This window comes from Cryptomeria japonica, chromosome 5 (assembly GCF_030272615.1).
Source record: "Cryptomeria japonica chromosome 5, Sugi_1.0, whole genome shotgun sequence".
Classification (NCBI taxonomy): Eukaryota; Viridiplantae; Streptophyta; class Pinopsida; order Cupressales; family Cupressaceae; genus Cryptomeria; species Cryptomeria japonica.
In genome coordinates, this window is record NC_081409.1 from 676,834,234 (window position 1) to 676,851,071 (window position 16,838).

At 32.8% G+C, this 16,838-nt stretch overlaps 2 protein-coding genes across 2 annotated transcripts; both read right to left on the bottom strand.

Annotated features, from left to right (window-relative positions):
- Positions 1 to 1,933: 1,933 nt before the first annotated feature.
- On the bottom strand, positions 1,934 to 3,880 carry LOC131079362 (homeobox-leucine zipper protein HOX17). The gene is made up of 4 exons (XM_058017275.2): positions 3,542 to 3,880; positions 3,151 to 3,452; positions 2,778 to 2,857; positions 1,934 to 2,431 (listed from the first exon to the last, which is right to left on the bottom strand). The coding sequence occupies exons 1-4, from the start codon at positions 3,726 to 3,728 to the stop codon at positions 2,155 to 2,157; spliced, it is 846 nt and encodes a 281-aa protein (XP_057873258.1). The 5' UTR covers positions 3,729 to 3,880; the 3' UTR covers positions 1,934 to 2,154.
- A 9,285-nt stretch (positions 3,881 to 13,165) lies between these two features.
- On the bottom strand, positions 13,166 to 16,248 carry LOC131079361 (homeobox-leucine zipper protein HAT22). Its single transcript, XM_058017274.2, has 4 exons — positions 15,751 to 16,248; positions 15,327 to 15,664; positions 14,145 to 14,224; positions 13,166 to 13,753 (listed from the first exon to the last, which is right to left on the bottom strand). The coding sequence occupies exons 1-4, from the start codon at positions 15,917 to 15,919 to the stop codon at positions 13,474 to 13,476; spliced, it is 867 nt and encodes a 288-aa protein (XP_057873257.2). The 5' UTR covers positions 15,920 to 16,248; the 3' UTR covers positions 13,166 to 13,473.
- Positions 16,249 to 16,838: the final 590 nt, after the last annotated feature.

Here is a 16,838-nt window from a genome sequence, read left to right on the forward strand (position 1 = left end):
ATTCCCTAGGTAAATTACTGATTAGGCCAACCTCTAATGGTCACTAAGGCATCGGGACCAAAATCCATTAGGGATGGGAAGTGTCAACCCATATTTAAAATGGGTACTAATTAAGGGGGACTAGTGCACCATGGCACCCTAGTCCAAACAAGGGCACCACAACACCCTTGTCCTCAAAAAATAGGACAAGCAGCCAAAGGGGGACACAACCATGGGATGGAGTCCACCTAGCCATCTAAACAAGTGACATCAGATCTAGAGTAAAATGGGGCCAAAAAGGGCCTAGGGGGAATGGAGGTAGGACACATTAAAGTAGGAGCACAAATATGAGGTGTGAATTGTACTAGTTACGATTTACGATGCTACAAAGAGACAAGCTAAATTAGTCATGTTATTTTATAGAATGGATTTATCCTCTTAAATCTCTAATTGTAATTTAGTTACATGAACACAAATTATGTTTCATAATTATATTTTTATGTAATAAGGCTTCCACTTACAGATCAATAATCAAATCGAATAAGTAAACTAGATCATATGGTGCCTAGATAAGTGATAAATATTTCATAGCACTTGTATGTCCACCATTCATACGATCCCTTGTTTTGTTTTTTTAGTTAAAACTTGCAATTCACCTTGACTTGATCCCATATACATAATGTTTACCACTTGACATTTAAAAGGAACACAACTAACTATAAAACATAGGAGATGACACCCCTAACTACATAGTGGCTATGGTCCAACCGTAAATTCTCTCTACAAGGTTTACAAAAGACATAGTTTCTCGTTAACATTTAAATAGAAATGTATTCCTTCACATGAATTAAACAAATTTATCACAATCATTAACTATTCAAAATTCTCATCCGAATATTAAAGTATACCCTATTTTTATATATATATTCCTATTGAAACTTTAATCATTTGACTGAAATCTCTCCAACTATATCATACAATATCTTTTAAATATTAAAATATACCTTATTCTATATATATTCCTATTTAAAATTTAACAATTTGATTGAAATCTTTCCTTTCATGTCATACAATATTCTTCCAATATTAAAATATATCTTATCTTTTATATATTCCTATTCAAAATTTAACGATTTGATTGAAATCTTCCCTTTCATATCATACAGTCTTCTTAAACTTTTGACTGTATATTTTTCTTCTTAAACTTTTGACTGTATATTTTTTTCCCAAATGCCTTAGGACAACCATACGGGCATCAAATTTTGGTCCCAAGGGGTAAAAGGAATGAAGGGATCACGAGCTCATGCTTCCGACATCTTAAAACAATTCAAGGGATAATATGTTTTTTAAGATTGGTATGAATTAAAAGAATATATGTGATTGGAGATTGAATGTGCTTTCGGTTCAAAGTACAGATATAAAAAGGAAACTTAGCTTCGAATTCATGCACCGTTTGTCTCAACCACATGATTCACTTTCCACCAAAAGCTTCATCCCCATTACTGCAAGTCGGTGCACTTGACAGAAGAGACTGAGCAATAATCATTCATTTCAATGGGTCCCATTCTCAACACCCATCCAATTCTATTTATTATTTTTATTATTCAATTTCATCATCCCACCGGCATTTTGCCAAATCCTTACTCCACTAACCACTGTAACAATAATAATAATCTCAAACCAAATTTCTTTGCATTCACAATCATAAAGATTTTGGATATTATTGCCTTCCACTTTCTACGCACAATGATACCAACTTAGAACAGATATTAAATAAAAATCAGTCAACTCATAATTGTGTAAAGCTAATCTGAATTTCATATCTATATTTTGAAAAAATTATATAGAATACGTTGATATCTTTAATACAGCAGAAGAAAGTGCCAGTCCAGCTAAATAATATATATGATAGAACACTTTAGGTATACAAAACAGACAAACCCACGAGAGAGAATGATCTAATCTGCATGTCAGCAGTTATATTATATATTGGCTACATTTTTGTACAGAGTAGAGTACATTTGGAATAAGGGAGAAATCCCACTAACATATCTACGTACCAGTTAGTTTGTTTACATTCATACGAGTGCACAGCAGCTCCTAAATAAACATGGAGGTGGCCTCAGTGGAGATGAGTAAGATTAATATGAAATGACTGTACATATAGGAATATGTTCAGCAGGCCACCGAAGAATGTGTGTAAGAGGTATACAATTCTTTTTTTGGCAAAGGAGTAAAAGGCCTGGTGTTATCAGAGGTCACAACTCTTTGACAGGAAGGACACATGCTTAGAGCTGCCCTAGGCAATTGCATGTACAATGGAGATGCTGCTGCAGCTTTTACTGATCTTAGTTGTGCTAATTCTTTCTGCAGTCTTCTGTTTTCCTCTGTCAATGATTCGTAGCACTTTTTTAAGAATTCACAGTCCACTTCTGTTTGTTTGAGCTTGCTTCTGCAAAATTCAATCAATAAATTCAGTTTCAAGCATTTGGGTTGTCGTTGTTTGTGTCGATTAAAGAGATCAGATTACTACAGTTTATAATTAGTACATATCATTTCTGGATTCATTCAATTTTTTATCAATGTTTCAGATCACAATCTATCATTTATCATAAGATAATTAGCACATCTCTTTTGGTATCTGTTATCTTCCGGATGATGGATCATATATGATCCGAAATATTACTACAAAATAAATCTTACACAATTGAATCCAAAAAAGATATGTGATATTTTATTGTGTCATCAAATGAATTGCCAGCATGCAAACAAAGAACATGGCTTGGGCTGATTAGTACCTTGCCCTCCTGTTTTGGAACCAGACTTCAACTTGTCTGGGGCGAAGATTCAGCCGTTTTGCCAGGGCTTGTTTCTGCATCTGCAAACACAAACATAGACAAAGAAGTTATATACTACCATCTTTATAAACCCTTTTCGTTAAAGACACCAAATTTCTACAATTCATAAAATTGGTTATAACTGTCTTTGAATTAGATCCTGTGATAGTTTTTTCATCAACATTTCAGATCGCACTCTATGATCTATCACCAGATTGATAGAGTGCTATATCTGATAACGAATCATTAAACATTAATGCAAAAACTAACGCAAAATCTAATCTAGAAACAGTTATAACCAATGCTCTCCATGAGAGAAATTAGGTAAACTTACAGTATTAAGAGTACCATTCTCTCTGAAACTCTCTTCCAAAACTGCAGATTGATCTCTTGAGAGCCTGAGCTTCTTCCTTGTACCACTGCTCTCTGTTTCTTCATCGCTAATTCTACAACTACCTTTCTCCACCTCAAAATCCTCTGTAAGCCCATCACGTTCTCTCTTGATGTGTGTGCCATAGGTGCCTTCTCTGTGAGAGGAAGCCGCAGTAATATCATGATGATGGGAAGAGGTAGAACTTAAAGAGCTTGGAAGAGGCAACTTATTGATATCGATGATATTCTGCCTTGACCCTTGCTCTGCAATTACATATCCTCTCTTAGAACACCATAGATCCAAAAGATATCAAACTCAAAGTACTTTTCCTTTTCAAAAGTGAAGTTCTTACCTGATGAATTCTTTGCACATTGGAAAGTCTCTGAAGCAGGTGATAGACGAGGGATGGGACCAAATGGGAGGAGATCTAACTGGATTGGAGCTGATGGGCCGCCATTAGATTGTTCACTTACACCAATTCTGATACCCAGACCCAGAGTTGTATCACAAGAGTGATTCAAAGCACCCATTACTTCCATATCCTTCAAACTCTCTTACACTAAACTTCACAGCATGCAGTTTTGCACAAAACAGATTTGCAGAGTGATAGATCCGATTACAGAAGGGGGGATTTGTAGAAGGGCTAGAAACACTTTGTGGACCCAAATTCCATCTCCATGGGGGACCACACTGTTGATTTGGGCGACAACAATCAGGATGAGGAAGGAACGTGCGGCCCTACCTATTGAGACAAAGTCAGTAAAATAAAAAATTTATTAGATTTGTATGTACGCACATGGACCAGAGACCATCAACTCCCAAACCCAACAAAAGTGTACGACTCTAAATTTTAGCTATGAAATCAAATGCAATCTATGGAATAAACTATTACGTTGTCAAATCTCATGTGAAAAGTGCCTTTGAAAATGAACATTCCAAGGGGGAAAAAAAAATCTTCAGAGGATAGAGCAGTTTCGATGAATCTGATTATTTAGTATTGTGGCACAAATACAATAGGTGATGATGGTGGGCCTTTCCTTCCCTTGAGCGACAGACATACACGTGAAGGGCTTGTGAGCAGCCACTCAAAACTGGCGTATTGTCTATCCCCATATTGGATGCACGCTTCCCTGCAACTAATTATTTATTAAAATCCATAAAAATCCATGTTGGTTTCTTTTTATTTGTGGCTTTTATACCAAATTCACAGAACCCTTTACAGAATCATTTAATTATCTGACTTTGATTACAAATCAAAAGTGTAGAAATAGAGATCAGAAGCACATAAACAGATATGAAAAGCATAGTAAAATAGTGTTGTAGACTAAAACCTCTTCAGTTAAGATTTAAGGATTAACTAGATTCATTCATTGAAAACTCATTTAGAACCTTTCAAATTCACTGATTCATGAAAACTCATTGACAAAATCAAAAGCATTAACATGTAGTAGGTCATTATGTACTAGCACATGGATCACAAGAAAGAGTTGTAAAACATATCAAAAGCTTTGTAGATTGAAATCTCTTTAGTTAAGAATTAACAGATATCAAAAGAATAGTAAAATATATCGAAAGCGTTGTAGATTGAAACCTCTTCAGTTAGGAGTTAAGGATTAACTGGATTCATTGAGAACTATTCCACTTAACCAAAGTTGTCCATTGAATTATTTAGTTATCTGATACAATTGTACAAACTTTAGACTGAAATCTCTTCAACTGAAAATTAAACCATTCAAATTCACAGATACACCAGAACTCATTGACAAAAGATCAGTTCACAAAATCATTTGGTTATATGATTGAATTTTCAATAAAAATCAAAGGTGCGTAAATAGAGATCAGAAGAGCAAAAACAAAGATCAAAAGTGTTAGCATAGCAGATTGTCACATACTAGCATGTGGATCTCAAGAAAAGGTGATAAAACATATCAAAAGCATTTTAGATTGAAACCTCTTGAGTTAAGAGTTAACAGATATCAAAAGTGTTTTAGGTGAAATCTCTTGAATCAAGAGTTGAGGATTAACTAATCTGATCGAAAACTATTCCACTTCAGCAAAATCATCCACTAAATCATTTAGTCATTTGATACAACCAGGTACAAACTTAAGAGTGAATCCTCTTCAACTAAAAATTAAAGATTAAAACACTCATTTAAAACCACTTAAATTCACGGATACACCAAACTCATTGACAAAGATGAGTTCACAAAATCATTTGGTTATCTTATTGATTTTTCAATACAAATCAAAAGCACAGAAACAAAGATTAGAAGTGCAAAAACAAGGAGCAAAAGCATTAGCATAGTAGTTCATCATGTACTAGCATGTGGATCTCAAGAAAGAGTTGTAAAAAAATCAAAAATGTTTTACATTGAAGCCTCTTGTGTTGTAGATTCAGTTAAGAGTTAAAGATTAACTAGACTCATCAAGACTATTCCACACCAAAATTGTCCACTAAATCATTTAGTTATCTAATACAATTGTACACACTTTAGATTGAAATCTCTTCAATTGAAAATTAAAGATTAAAAAACTCACTTAAACCATTCAAATTCATGGATACACCAAAACTCATTGACAAGGTCAATTCACATTTTCATTCCTTTGTTCTCATTTTTGTTTTTATGTAGGTTTGTATGCGTATAGATATGTATCTGATTTTATGTATTTATATGTATATAATATGATTATAATTTTGGATGTGTATATATCTATTTAGTTTTTTCATTCATTTGTTCTCATTTTTGTTTTTTATAGGTATGTATGTGTTACTATCCTTTTCCTTATTCTTTTTCTTTGGGTGGTTATTCCAGAGGTTTTTTGTCATCCAACCTTTAGGTGGTCTCCTTGTCCAGTTGGTTTTTCCTTCTTGGTTCTTTTTTTTTTTACTCTATTTTTTATCTTCCTTGATCCTCGTGCCCTCCCCTACCCCACATCTCTTTTTTACTCTCTCTCAGATCTGCAACTCAATATCTTTCCTATCTTTGGAATTCTTTTCATCCTGGTGATGAATCACAGAGTGTGATTCGAAACGTCAATTGGAAAAAAATACACACAATCGAATCCAGAAAATTTCATAAGAATATAACATGGATTGTGGAAATCTCATAGCTTTTAATTCACATAATCACTTAGTTATCTGATTGAGTTTTCAATACAAATCATAAGTGCAAAAATGGAGATTAGAAGTGCAAAAAAAGAGATCAAAAGCGTTAGCATAGTAGATCATCATGTACTAACATGTGGATCTCAAGAAAGGGTGGTCAAACATATCAAAAGCATTTTAGAGTGAAACTTCTAGAGTTAAGAGTTAACAAATATTAAAAAATGTAGTAAAACATATCAGAAGCATTTTAGGCTGAAACCTCTTGAGTTAAGAGTTAAAGATTAACTGGACTCATCCAGAACTATTTCACTTCACCAAAATCGTCGATAAAATCTTTTAGTTATCAGATCCGATTGTACAAACAGTATACTGTAATCTCTTAGACTAAAAGTTAAAGACAGACAACTCATTTAGAACCATTCAAATTCATCGATATAGTAAACTCATTGAATAAAGTTTTGAATTTGAAATAGATCTGTTATATTTGCAGTCAAATGTACAGTCAGTCTGGATAGATATTGCCCATAACTGGTGAGTGAGTTGGAAAGACACAAGTGGGCAATAGAGTAACATGAACATCTGCAGTGGGAACAAAGTCAATCCCGATAATGATTGGTAATGGTGATCATTCCTTATCATGGGCCACGCCTTTGCCTTTTTTTAATGTCTCACTTTCCTGTAACCAAATCACCGCCATACTGGGTTTTCATCATATGCTTGCTGACATGAACAGATAATTTAAAAGGCTTTCATTTTAAACAAAGGAAATTTGGAATTGTTCTTTACTTATGAGTCTGTCCCCACGTGGATTATGGGAATGGCAGAGACCCACCACCTTATTTTAAAAGTAAACTTAGTTCTTAAGTCATTCTTATAGCTCAGACGACAGAATATATGTGAATGATCTCACAGACAAATCTATATACTAAGATTTGTTATTATTATTATTATTAAATTATTATGTATTCAATATGTATATTTGAGTTTGTTTGGTAGTAAAGAGTTTATGTTTTTTGAAAAAGAGGTCATATGTTTGAATTTTATAAGAGTTAGAGTATAAATGCTTCATTTAAGTTGTTTTTGGTGTCTCTAATATTAATAAAAATATGAGATAGTATTATATATTATAAACTTTGTATTGATCCAAATCTAATTGCCAAGATATATGGACTTGAAATTATATTTTATTTATGAGATAGTTATTTGATAATTAGTCTTATCTTTGTGGTTGTCAAAGCTAATTGTTTTCATTAAACTATTATTCTCGTATCCCCAAACTATGTGAAGATAAATAAGACAATAATCGCATTAATAATAATAAAGTAAAAGTTCAAAAATGGACTTGAAATCATATTTCATTTAGATTCAATATTCATTTATAATTATTTGAAGATTAGTCTTATCTTTGTGGTTGTCAAAGCTAACTATGTTCATTAAAGTACTATTCTCATCTCCCAAGAATTATGTGAAGATAAAAAATATTTTTCAAATCATATTTCATTTAAATGATATGCATGTATAATTATTTGATGATTTGTCTCATCTTTGTGGTTGTCAAAGCTAACTGTGTTCATTAAACTACTATTCTCATCTTCCCAAATTATGTGAAGATAAATAAAGAAGATAATTACATTAAATATAACATGTAAAAGTTTAAACATGAACATGAAATCATATCTCATTAAAATGATGCCCATGCATAAATTATTTGATGATGTTTCTTATTTTTATTGTTGTTTTATCAATATGTTAGCTGTTAAACTATTATTTAATCAATATGTACAATTCAGTTGGTTTAATAGTCAAGAACTTGTGCTTTTGAAAAAGAGACCTGACAAGTTTGAATTTTGTAGGAGGCAAACTGCACATGCCTTGTTTAAGTTGACTATGGTGTCTATACATAAATAAACGTGTGAGGTATTCTTATATACTATATACCATTGGTACACCCAAACCAAGATGCAATGATAGATGAAGTTGACATTATATTTTATATATAAATAATTGTTTCATGAATAGCCTTGCGTTTGTAGTTGTCAAAGTTATATGTATTCATTGAAGAACTATTCTCATCTCCAAAACTATGTGAAAAAAAAAGAATAAGAAAAACAATTCCATTGAATATATCATATATCACAATTAAAGTAAAATGAGTGGATTTGAAGTCATGATTCTTTACGATACTTGTTTATAATTATTGGATAATTAGTTGTGTCTTTGAAATGGTCAAATTCATACTTATTATTGCTACTTCTAGATTTTTTTGTTTAATTCATTTTGCATCAATATTTTGGATCACATTCTGTGATTCATCATCATGATGTTAGAGAGCATAAGGATCATTTAAAATGATGGATCACAGAGTGTGAGCTGAAATCTTGATGAAGGGAAATCATGCAATCAAATTGAAAAGAAGATACAGTAATGTGTCATAGCTTGTGGAAACCTAATAACATTAAAAATTTAAATCTATCAATTAAAGTTTGTTATTTGTTCAATTTTTACTTAATGAATATGTCTAATTTAGTTGGCTTAAGAGTGAAGACATCGTGCTTTTGAAAAAATCATTTATGATATAATTGTTTGATAACTAGTTCAAAGTTATATTTACTCATTAAACTAAGATTTTCATCTCTTTAAAAACTAAAAAAATTGTAAGAAAAATAATTCCTTTAAATTTATTACAATAAAAATAAAAAATGTGAAATTAAATTTTTATTTCATTTATGACAATGTTTCTAATTACTTGATTACTAGTTTTATATTTGTGATTGTCAAAACTATTTTCAATAGGTTCAATAGATACACTTAATTAAGTAATCATACCCAAACATATAAAAACACATTTTTTAATAAACTGATTTTAAAAAAAATTAAATAGAGTTATATTACTAAAAATAAATATTGCAAATTAAATACTAAAAAGGGGAAGCAATATGGATGCAAATCATGAAGCCAACATATTAGGTTGTAAAATGAATCTAGGAAACAAAAATTCGTAACTAAAAATAAGACAAAAAGATAAAATTCAAAACTAACATACCAAATTTTAAAGACTGAGTGAGGTTGAAAGTCCAATGTTGTGTCCCACTTCAAATCAACTTATCAATACAAATGTATTTAAGCATTTCCAATCAAAAATTACTTTTGTTCAAACATACAATGTAGCTAGATTTATTTTAAATTAGATTTGGGCCATAATTTTTTAATTGGAAGTCTGCACTAAATACATTTGTGGTATTACTTTGAGAAAAATCCATAATAAAATGAAATAAATTTAAAAATTAATATTTTCATAACTTTTACATGATAAAATTTAAAAAATTAAAAAGTATTATTTTGTAGATCTAGAAGTGTAGTTTGTAAAAATATATTTTTAATATTTTGATTGCTGTTAATATTTTTTTACTAAAAATTGGAAATCGTCACCAAAACATAAGGTTGATTACCTTCTCAAGAAAAATTACTAAACTTCATTTAAAATTTTGAAAGAAATGATAAAATAGAAACAAGAGTCTATGTCCAAATGATATTATTTTTTATATTTTGAATGAATGATTAACAAAAAAAAGAAATGCATCCCATTCAAATAGTTGTGTTTTTAGGACACAACTTTCAACTTTTACTTTTGATTCATATATATATATTCTTTTCTAGTCTTCACCTTGAATTGTTGAATTGTTTAGAAAGGAATCACTAAGGCCTCAAACTAAAAGGAAAGATATGGTTTTGAATGCATCTTATGGAGCACTTTCAACACTACCTAGACCGAGACGCACTAAAGAAGAAATAGTGCCAACAAATTCTTTGTTATTTTTTAGGATCTACTTTTTTTATTGCTTTTTTTTTTAGCTATCCTACATCATTCTATTATACTTTCAAACCAACTTCAACTTGAATTTTTTGCATAATATTTTCTACAAAAATATTTTTTGTCCATATTCTCTCTACACTTTTCTCGAGATAACTTCAAATTGATAATACATATTCCCTTACAAAGGGTCCTAAATATTTTATCCTAATTGTTAAACCATGCCTAAAATAGTACTTGTTTGAGTTATGTTATATCTTAATTTTATTGATCATTCCTTTCTTGAATATGTCTACTATATTTAGTTACAATGAAGTCAAGTGTTTTTTGGCACTTGAGGAATGCTTGATATTTTTTGGAGTCCATAGAAAAGTTATTTTCATCATAGAATTTATTACATTTAAAGGGATCATATCGATTATACTAAAGCTCCTACATAAATGAGTTCATCAATATTGGATTCAAGTTAATGGCTTCAAATAGATCTTTCTCTAAATATATTTCTACACAAACTTAAGCACATGAAAAATATCATGTTGGTTTACCCTTTTTTTTATTAAGTTCCCCAAATTACTATTAATGGTAGCTAAAGGTTTGTCATTCACAAGGGTGTATGTGTGTCTGTGAGAGAGAGAGAGAGAGATGAGGAAGTTTTACCTGAACTAATATCTTTAGCTTGGTCAAAACTCGTAGAATAATTATTCAAATAAAATACTCTTGCCTCTGTTGGCCACCTCTAAAAAATAGATGTTTTCTTATTTTGTCTTAAAGGAAAATACATATAATCCTCTTCCACAAGAAAAAATTCTTGTTCTACCATTCAACAAGAGTTCTCCATAAGCCTTACCCCCTCATTTGAGGCATCTATCTTACATCTCTCATCAAAAAAATTCACTCCACAATTCAAATTCAATTGAGAAAGCAATCAAGCATTGCAAAGGTAGTGGAGGAGAGGTCAAGTATTCAAATTTCAAGCATTCAAGATGGCATCCATGATCAAGATATTATGAAAAAATTTCCACACTCCTACATCACAAAATCAACCTTTGTATGAAGACTTCAAAGAAAGACTCGTCAAGGTATAACATTCCAATTTCAACATTTTAATTTCAAATCTAACCTCTATCCTTTAAAGGCATGCTTTCAATTCAATTGTAGGGTTAATTCTAAACTTTGGGTTTGACCTAGGCAAATCCCTATCAACAAGACAACTTGTCTTCTTTTGTGTGCAAGTGATAGATTTAGAAGACTCAATTACAAATTTAGGCAAAGATATACAGATTCATCTTTTGCAGAGGCAAAAATTAGAGGACAAAGTCACCCCAAGCACTATTGTTTGACAAAACTTTGGGGAAACATTCTCTACTTCATCAAGATTTCGAAAAGACATTTGTTGTATGCATCTGACATTCTAAGGACAAAGGCACCCCAAAGCACCATTGTCCAACACTTTCGAGCCTAGATTTCAGACATGGGTCCCTTTTTGCTTCCTCTTTCTAGATCTATACTTATGTCTACATGTCAAAACTGAGACTGTCTATGCATGTTGATTACTATCAATTCCAAACCTTTAGCTCTAGATCTTGCATTTAATTTACATATTTCCATAGCTCATTTTCAAATCAACTCAAGACTCAGTATTGAATTCACCTTGCGCTCAGTCATTTTCAATCAGATTTGTGATTTAGCCAAGTGGATCCATTCTCCTTCTAAGTGTAATTATTGAGGAAGTAGGGTTTAGTTCCTAGTTTGCATGTGTAAACTTGTGAACCCTATTTCCCTACATTGCACCTAGTTGCTGAGACCCACCACCTTTTTCATCATTATCACTACTTGCCTAAGTTGTGTCTTTAGGGTATTATTGTATCACATATCTATTTTAATAATCTAGGTTTATTATACCTAGGATAAACTTTTTAGGTGTGACTTGAACGCATGTCGCATTGTGAAAGCATCTCCTCTCAGCCACATGTCATGCTCATATTCACATATTTGAGTGTTTATTGTTCTCTATTTATTAGAGTGGCATATTAACTATTGTGACATGCTTCACTTATCTAGATCATGGCTTGTGCAAGTCATTGAGTTGAGTCCAAAAAAATATCGAAAACAAGTCAATGGGAACCCCTAGTTGCTTGATATTGTTCTACAATTCAAGTTCTACATAGACCACCTTTTGATCAACCATGAGGCCCAAAAAATATTCTCCACTCATCTATCTTATCGATATCGTGAGTCATACACCTCTAAAAATACAATATTTAAACTACCAACTCCTTACATATATGATTAGAAAAAAAACGAATACCAATATGACATGTACAAGACTATATCAACCTCAAAAATTAAGATTCTAACGACTATTGAATCCAATTCCCTATCCAAAATCCAAATACCAAAAGAATAGTAGCTCTTTGAACTTAAAAAGTAACTTTATCATAAAGTTATAATCCATAATACAATAATAATAGAATCCTACACCGCATAGGCTAACCCATCAATGAGATAGTTTTGACTCCACCCAAACTGAACGGCCCCACTGGGCATAGTAATGGAAGGGCGGTGCCGGCCATGAGCACTCACCAGTCCGTGCCTGCAAAGAGTTTTCCACATCTTCAAATCATTAAAGAAGATTTAAACTCAGCCAGTTTTGGATACACGTAAACTTTCCACGCAATGATTCGTCCCATTTCGCCCAGTCGGTGAACTTAACTTTCAAGACACGACACACCCGACCAACATCATGTGCTTTCCAGATTACAATGATATATTATCTGCCCTATCACGTCATCCAAGCATTTTTTCTTATAATTTTTCTTCCAATTATCATTTTGATGATGATTCATGAAATCTGATATGTTATGAAAAAAATCTCTCCATAATCTATACTTAAAATAATAATTTTACATTACTCGCTATAAGCTATACAAACCTGATATCATTAATTGAAAAAAAAAAAGTGTGTTTATCCAAATTCAATCAACAAGATGGTTCACTATTATAATCAATAATAAATACTGATCAATCCACCGTCAACCCACACAGAATTGTTCAACAGATAGACAAGAGAAGAAATTGGGAACATTCATTGACTGTATTTATATATAAATATGTATTTATACAACTATACAGAATTTAGGAAAGTGGGTCCTGTCCAAAAATCCCATTAATATCTAACTCAGATTCAACATTCATTGGAGTGATGCAGCAACTCAATAAATCCGGAGGTGCTATTGGTACAGTCAGATAGAATTATAGATCGATTAGAAAACTATACATAAATGACATTAGATTTATAGATCGATGAGTAAACTATACATTGATAACATTAGATTTCCCTTATCTATTATGTTGAGTCACTATACATTCAACATGCTATTGAAGGATGTGTGTAAGGAGGATAGTAGCGTGGATTTTGCAGAGGAGTGAAAGGCCTTGTGTTGTCAGAGTTTAGAATTCTTTGACAGGAAGGACACATTGATAGAGTTGCTGCAGGCATTGGCACGTACAAGGGAGATGAAGCTGCTGCAAGTTTTGCAGATCTCAGTTGTGCTAACTCTTCCTGCAGTCTTCTGTTCTCGTCTGTTAATGACTCATAGCACTTCCTTAGGAATTCGCAGTCCACTTCTGTTTGCTTGAGCTTGCTTCTGCAAAATTCAAGGAATGAATTCAGTTTCAAGATTCAAATATTTGAATTATATATTCTGTGATTTGAAATTTCTAGAGTCTATCAGGGATCATATTTTATGATTCATCATTTTTTTTTTTAATTATTTTATCTTCATGAATTATGGAATATAATCAGAAACAATGATAAAAAAACATAACGATTTATCTTCTCAACGTTTAAGATCATTCAGACCATACTCCATGATTCATCCTATAACTATTTCATTTTGATGATAAATCATAAAATAATAATTTGAAACATTGATAAAAAAAACTTTCAAAAATTTCATATCCAGAGATATTGCTAACGCTGGTATCAAATCAATTGGTAGCATGAGAAAAATGGGTGTGGGTCAGACTAATTATTACCTTGCCCTTCTATTTTGGAACCAGACTTCAACCTGTCGAGGGCGAAGATTCAGCTGCTTCCCCAAGGCTTGCTTTTGTTTCTGAACACCCAAAAAAAAAATAACCAATGAGATATGCTCCGTACATTCCTGCTTATAAGAACATAAAATTATTCCACTTTCTGACCACAAGTAACGGGCAAAAGCAGAAGTAATAAGTTTTCCTTTAAAAGAAAATCATTATCTCAAAACCAAGTTATGAACTAATTAAGATGAATTACACGATAGAATCCTGTGTACTGGATCAAAAAAAGTGAAAAAAAGCGATTATAGTTTTTTCCCAGAAGCTGTTCACTTAGTTTTGGACTGTGAAAACCTAATGTACATTGAACAAGAATGTACACTTTAAGAGGTGTAAGCTGAATCAATTCGCTCTAAGAACATCTCATGAAATTTAGAAATAATTTGCACCTTACTTATCAGTGCCTAAAGAACATTTTGTAAATTAAGATGTTTTTGGATTTGATTATGTCAGCTTATTTTATCAATATTTTAGATCCAATTTCATAGTTCATAGAAAGACAGCAAGAGAATTTGATCCATCAGCAAGTTAAGAAAAATCTTCCTTTTGTTATCTAGTTTCCAGTGATTCATGGGATTTGATCCGAAAATATCATTTCTTTTTGCTGTTTATTTTCTGATGATAAATCATAGAATTTAATCTAAAATACAATCTTTCTTTTCTTATTGTCTATTTCTTGATGATAGATAATGAAATTTGATCCAAAATATCAATTAAAAAAACCCACATAATCAAATCCAAAAGCATCATAAATTTCTGCAGATAACTACAATCTTCTTCTGAAGAACAAGGTACAGATCAATGAGTGTTCCTTACAAATTTACCATCAAAGTATTAATAATTCACATTGGAAAACTACCTGGGTAAGCTAAAGTCGAAAGCAATAGAAAACTAAAGACTTAAAAGAGTGATTGTTAGGAGGTCCTAAAGGCCTACAAAAGGTAAATAAAAAATCTGCAACATTTCCTTGGTAATGACAAACAAACAGCAAATGAAAACCTTAGGAATAAGTTGGAACTGGGTAAGGATCCTTTGCTATCAAGAAGAGAAATCAGACACAAATGGCCAGAACATATAGGCTTACCAAAAGCCAATAAGCTTGAAAGTACAAACAATACTTACAGGATTGAGAGTGCTATTCTGTTTGAAGCTATCTTCCAAAATAGCAGATTGCTGTTTTGACAATCTCAGCTTCTTCCTTGTACCACAGCCCTCTTCTTCTTCATCACTAACTCTACAATACGATTTCTCAGCCTCAAAATCTTCTGCAACACCATAACGCTCTCGCTTGGTTCGAATGCCATAACTGGCTTCTTGATCGATCACATTAAAATCCACATGAAAGGACGAAACACTACTATTTGCAGAGGACGCCCTATTACTATTATGGGTCTCCTCATGCTGACTAGAATAGCAGTTTCCAGGAGGCAATTTATTAACATCAATGTTTTTCTGCCCATCTGCAATCAAATTCCCACAGATAAGAATAAATCCCACAAACCCAAATCAAGAAAAAGCCAAACTACAATCAAGAAACCCATTTTACCTGATGAACTCTTCATCCATGGAGAAATCTCTGGAAGAGAAGAAGAATGGCGAGGAAGAGGAGCCAAAGGGAGCAGATCTAACTGAACAGGAGTCGAAGTACCATCCCTTCTACCATTTCTCAATCCTACACTTAAGATCGTATCGCATTCTTCCTCATTCCCACCCATCAAAAAATCTATGTTTAACTTCGTGAACGTTAAAAATTCTATATATCTATCGACCCTTACTTTCCTCACCTTCAAAACTTCCCTACAATGAGCTTCACAAAACTGGATGCTCTGCAACTCCTAGGAAAGAACTAGAGCCTATACTTTCTTTACCTTCAAAACTTCCCTACAATGAGCATTCACAAAACCTGATGCTCTGCAACTCCTAGGATAAAACTTGAGCCCCTCAATGATAGAACTCCATGAGAAACCATGGGGAATTTGTAGGAGGGAAGCAACAACGGTCGCTGTGGATTCGGGACCCACCATGGAGCCACTTTTGACCATAACCAAACTCCAATCATATCAATGACGACCTTAAATTATTAGTAACAAATTAACAATGACGATGAAGAGCTAGACCAGAGGCCCTCCTCCCAAGACAGAGACCATCAACATTATAAATTCAAAACCTATCCACGTGGACCAGATCTTGTTGTTGATTTTATATTGGTACGTAAGCGTGGGAGTAAACGTTTTGAACCATCCATTATCTGGCGAATGATCGCCGAAAGAATCAGTCAACAGTAGCACGCAACCGCATTTAGGGCAAGATGTCACGGGTGTGTCCGGTCAGATATTGACTGCTCTGCGATGATTAGGGCAAGTGGGCACGTTGGGCTGCCACCTTCTATCAAGACAAACACAAATACCCGTAATCATTATCTATCTTCCATTGTCGCCCAAGCTTTTTCTTTCTTTATTTTCTATCATGTCGACTTCAAACTCCTGTCCCAGACAGTCGACCCACTCCGGGCTCTCCTCACACTCTGCCTTCTAAATAAGTTGAGGACAAAATGCTTTTGTTTATAGGCAGTCGTAGTCTGTTTGGCTTCTCCAAAACTCCTGAGCCCCCGTGGGTTGTAGGGGAGTGGGGAAC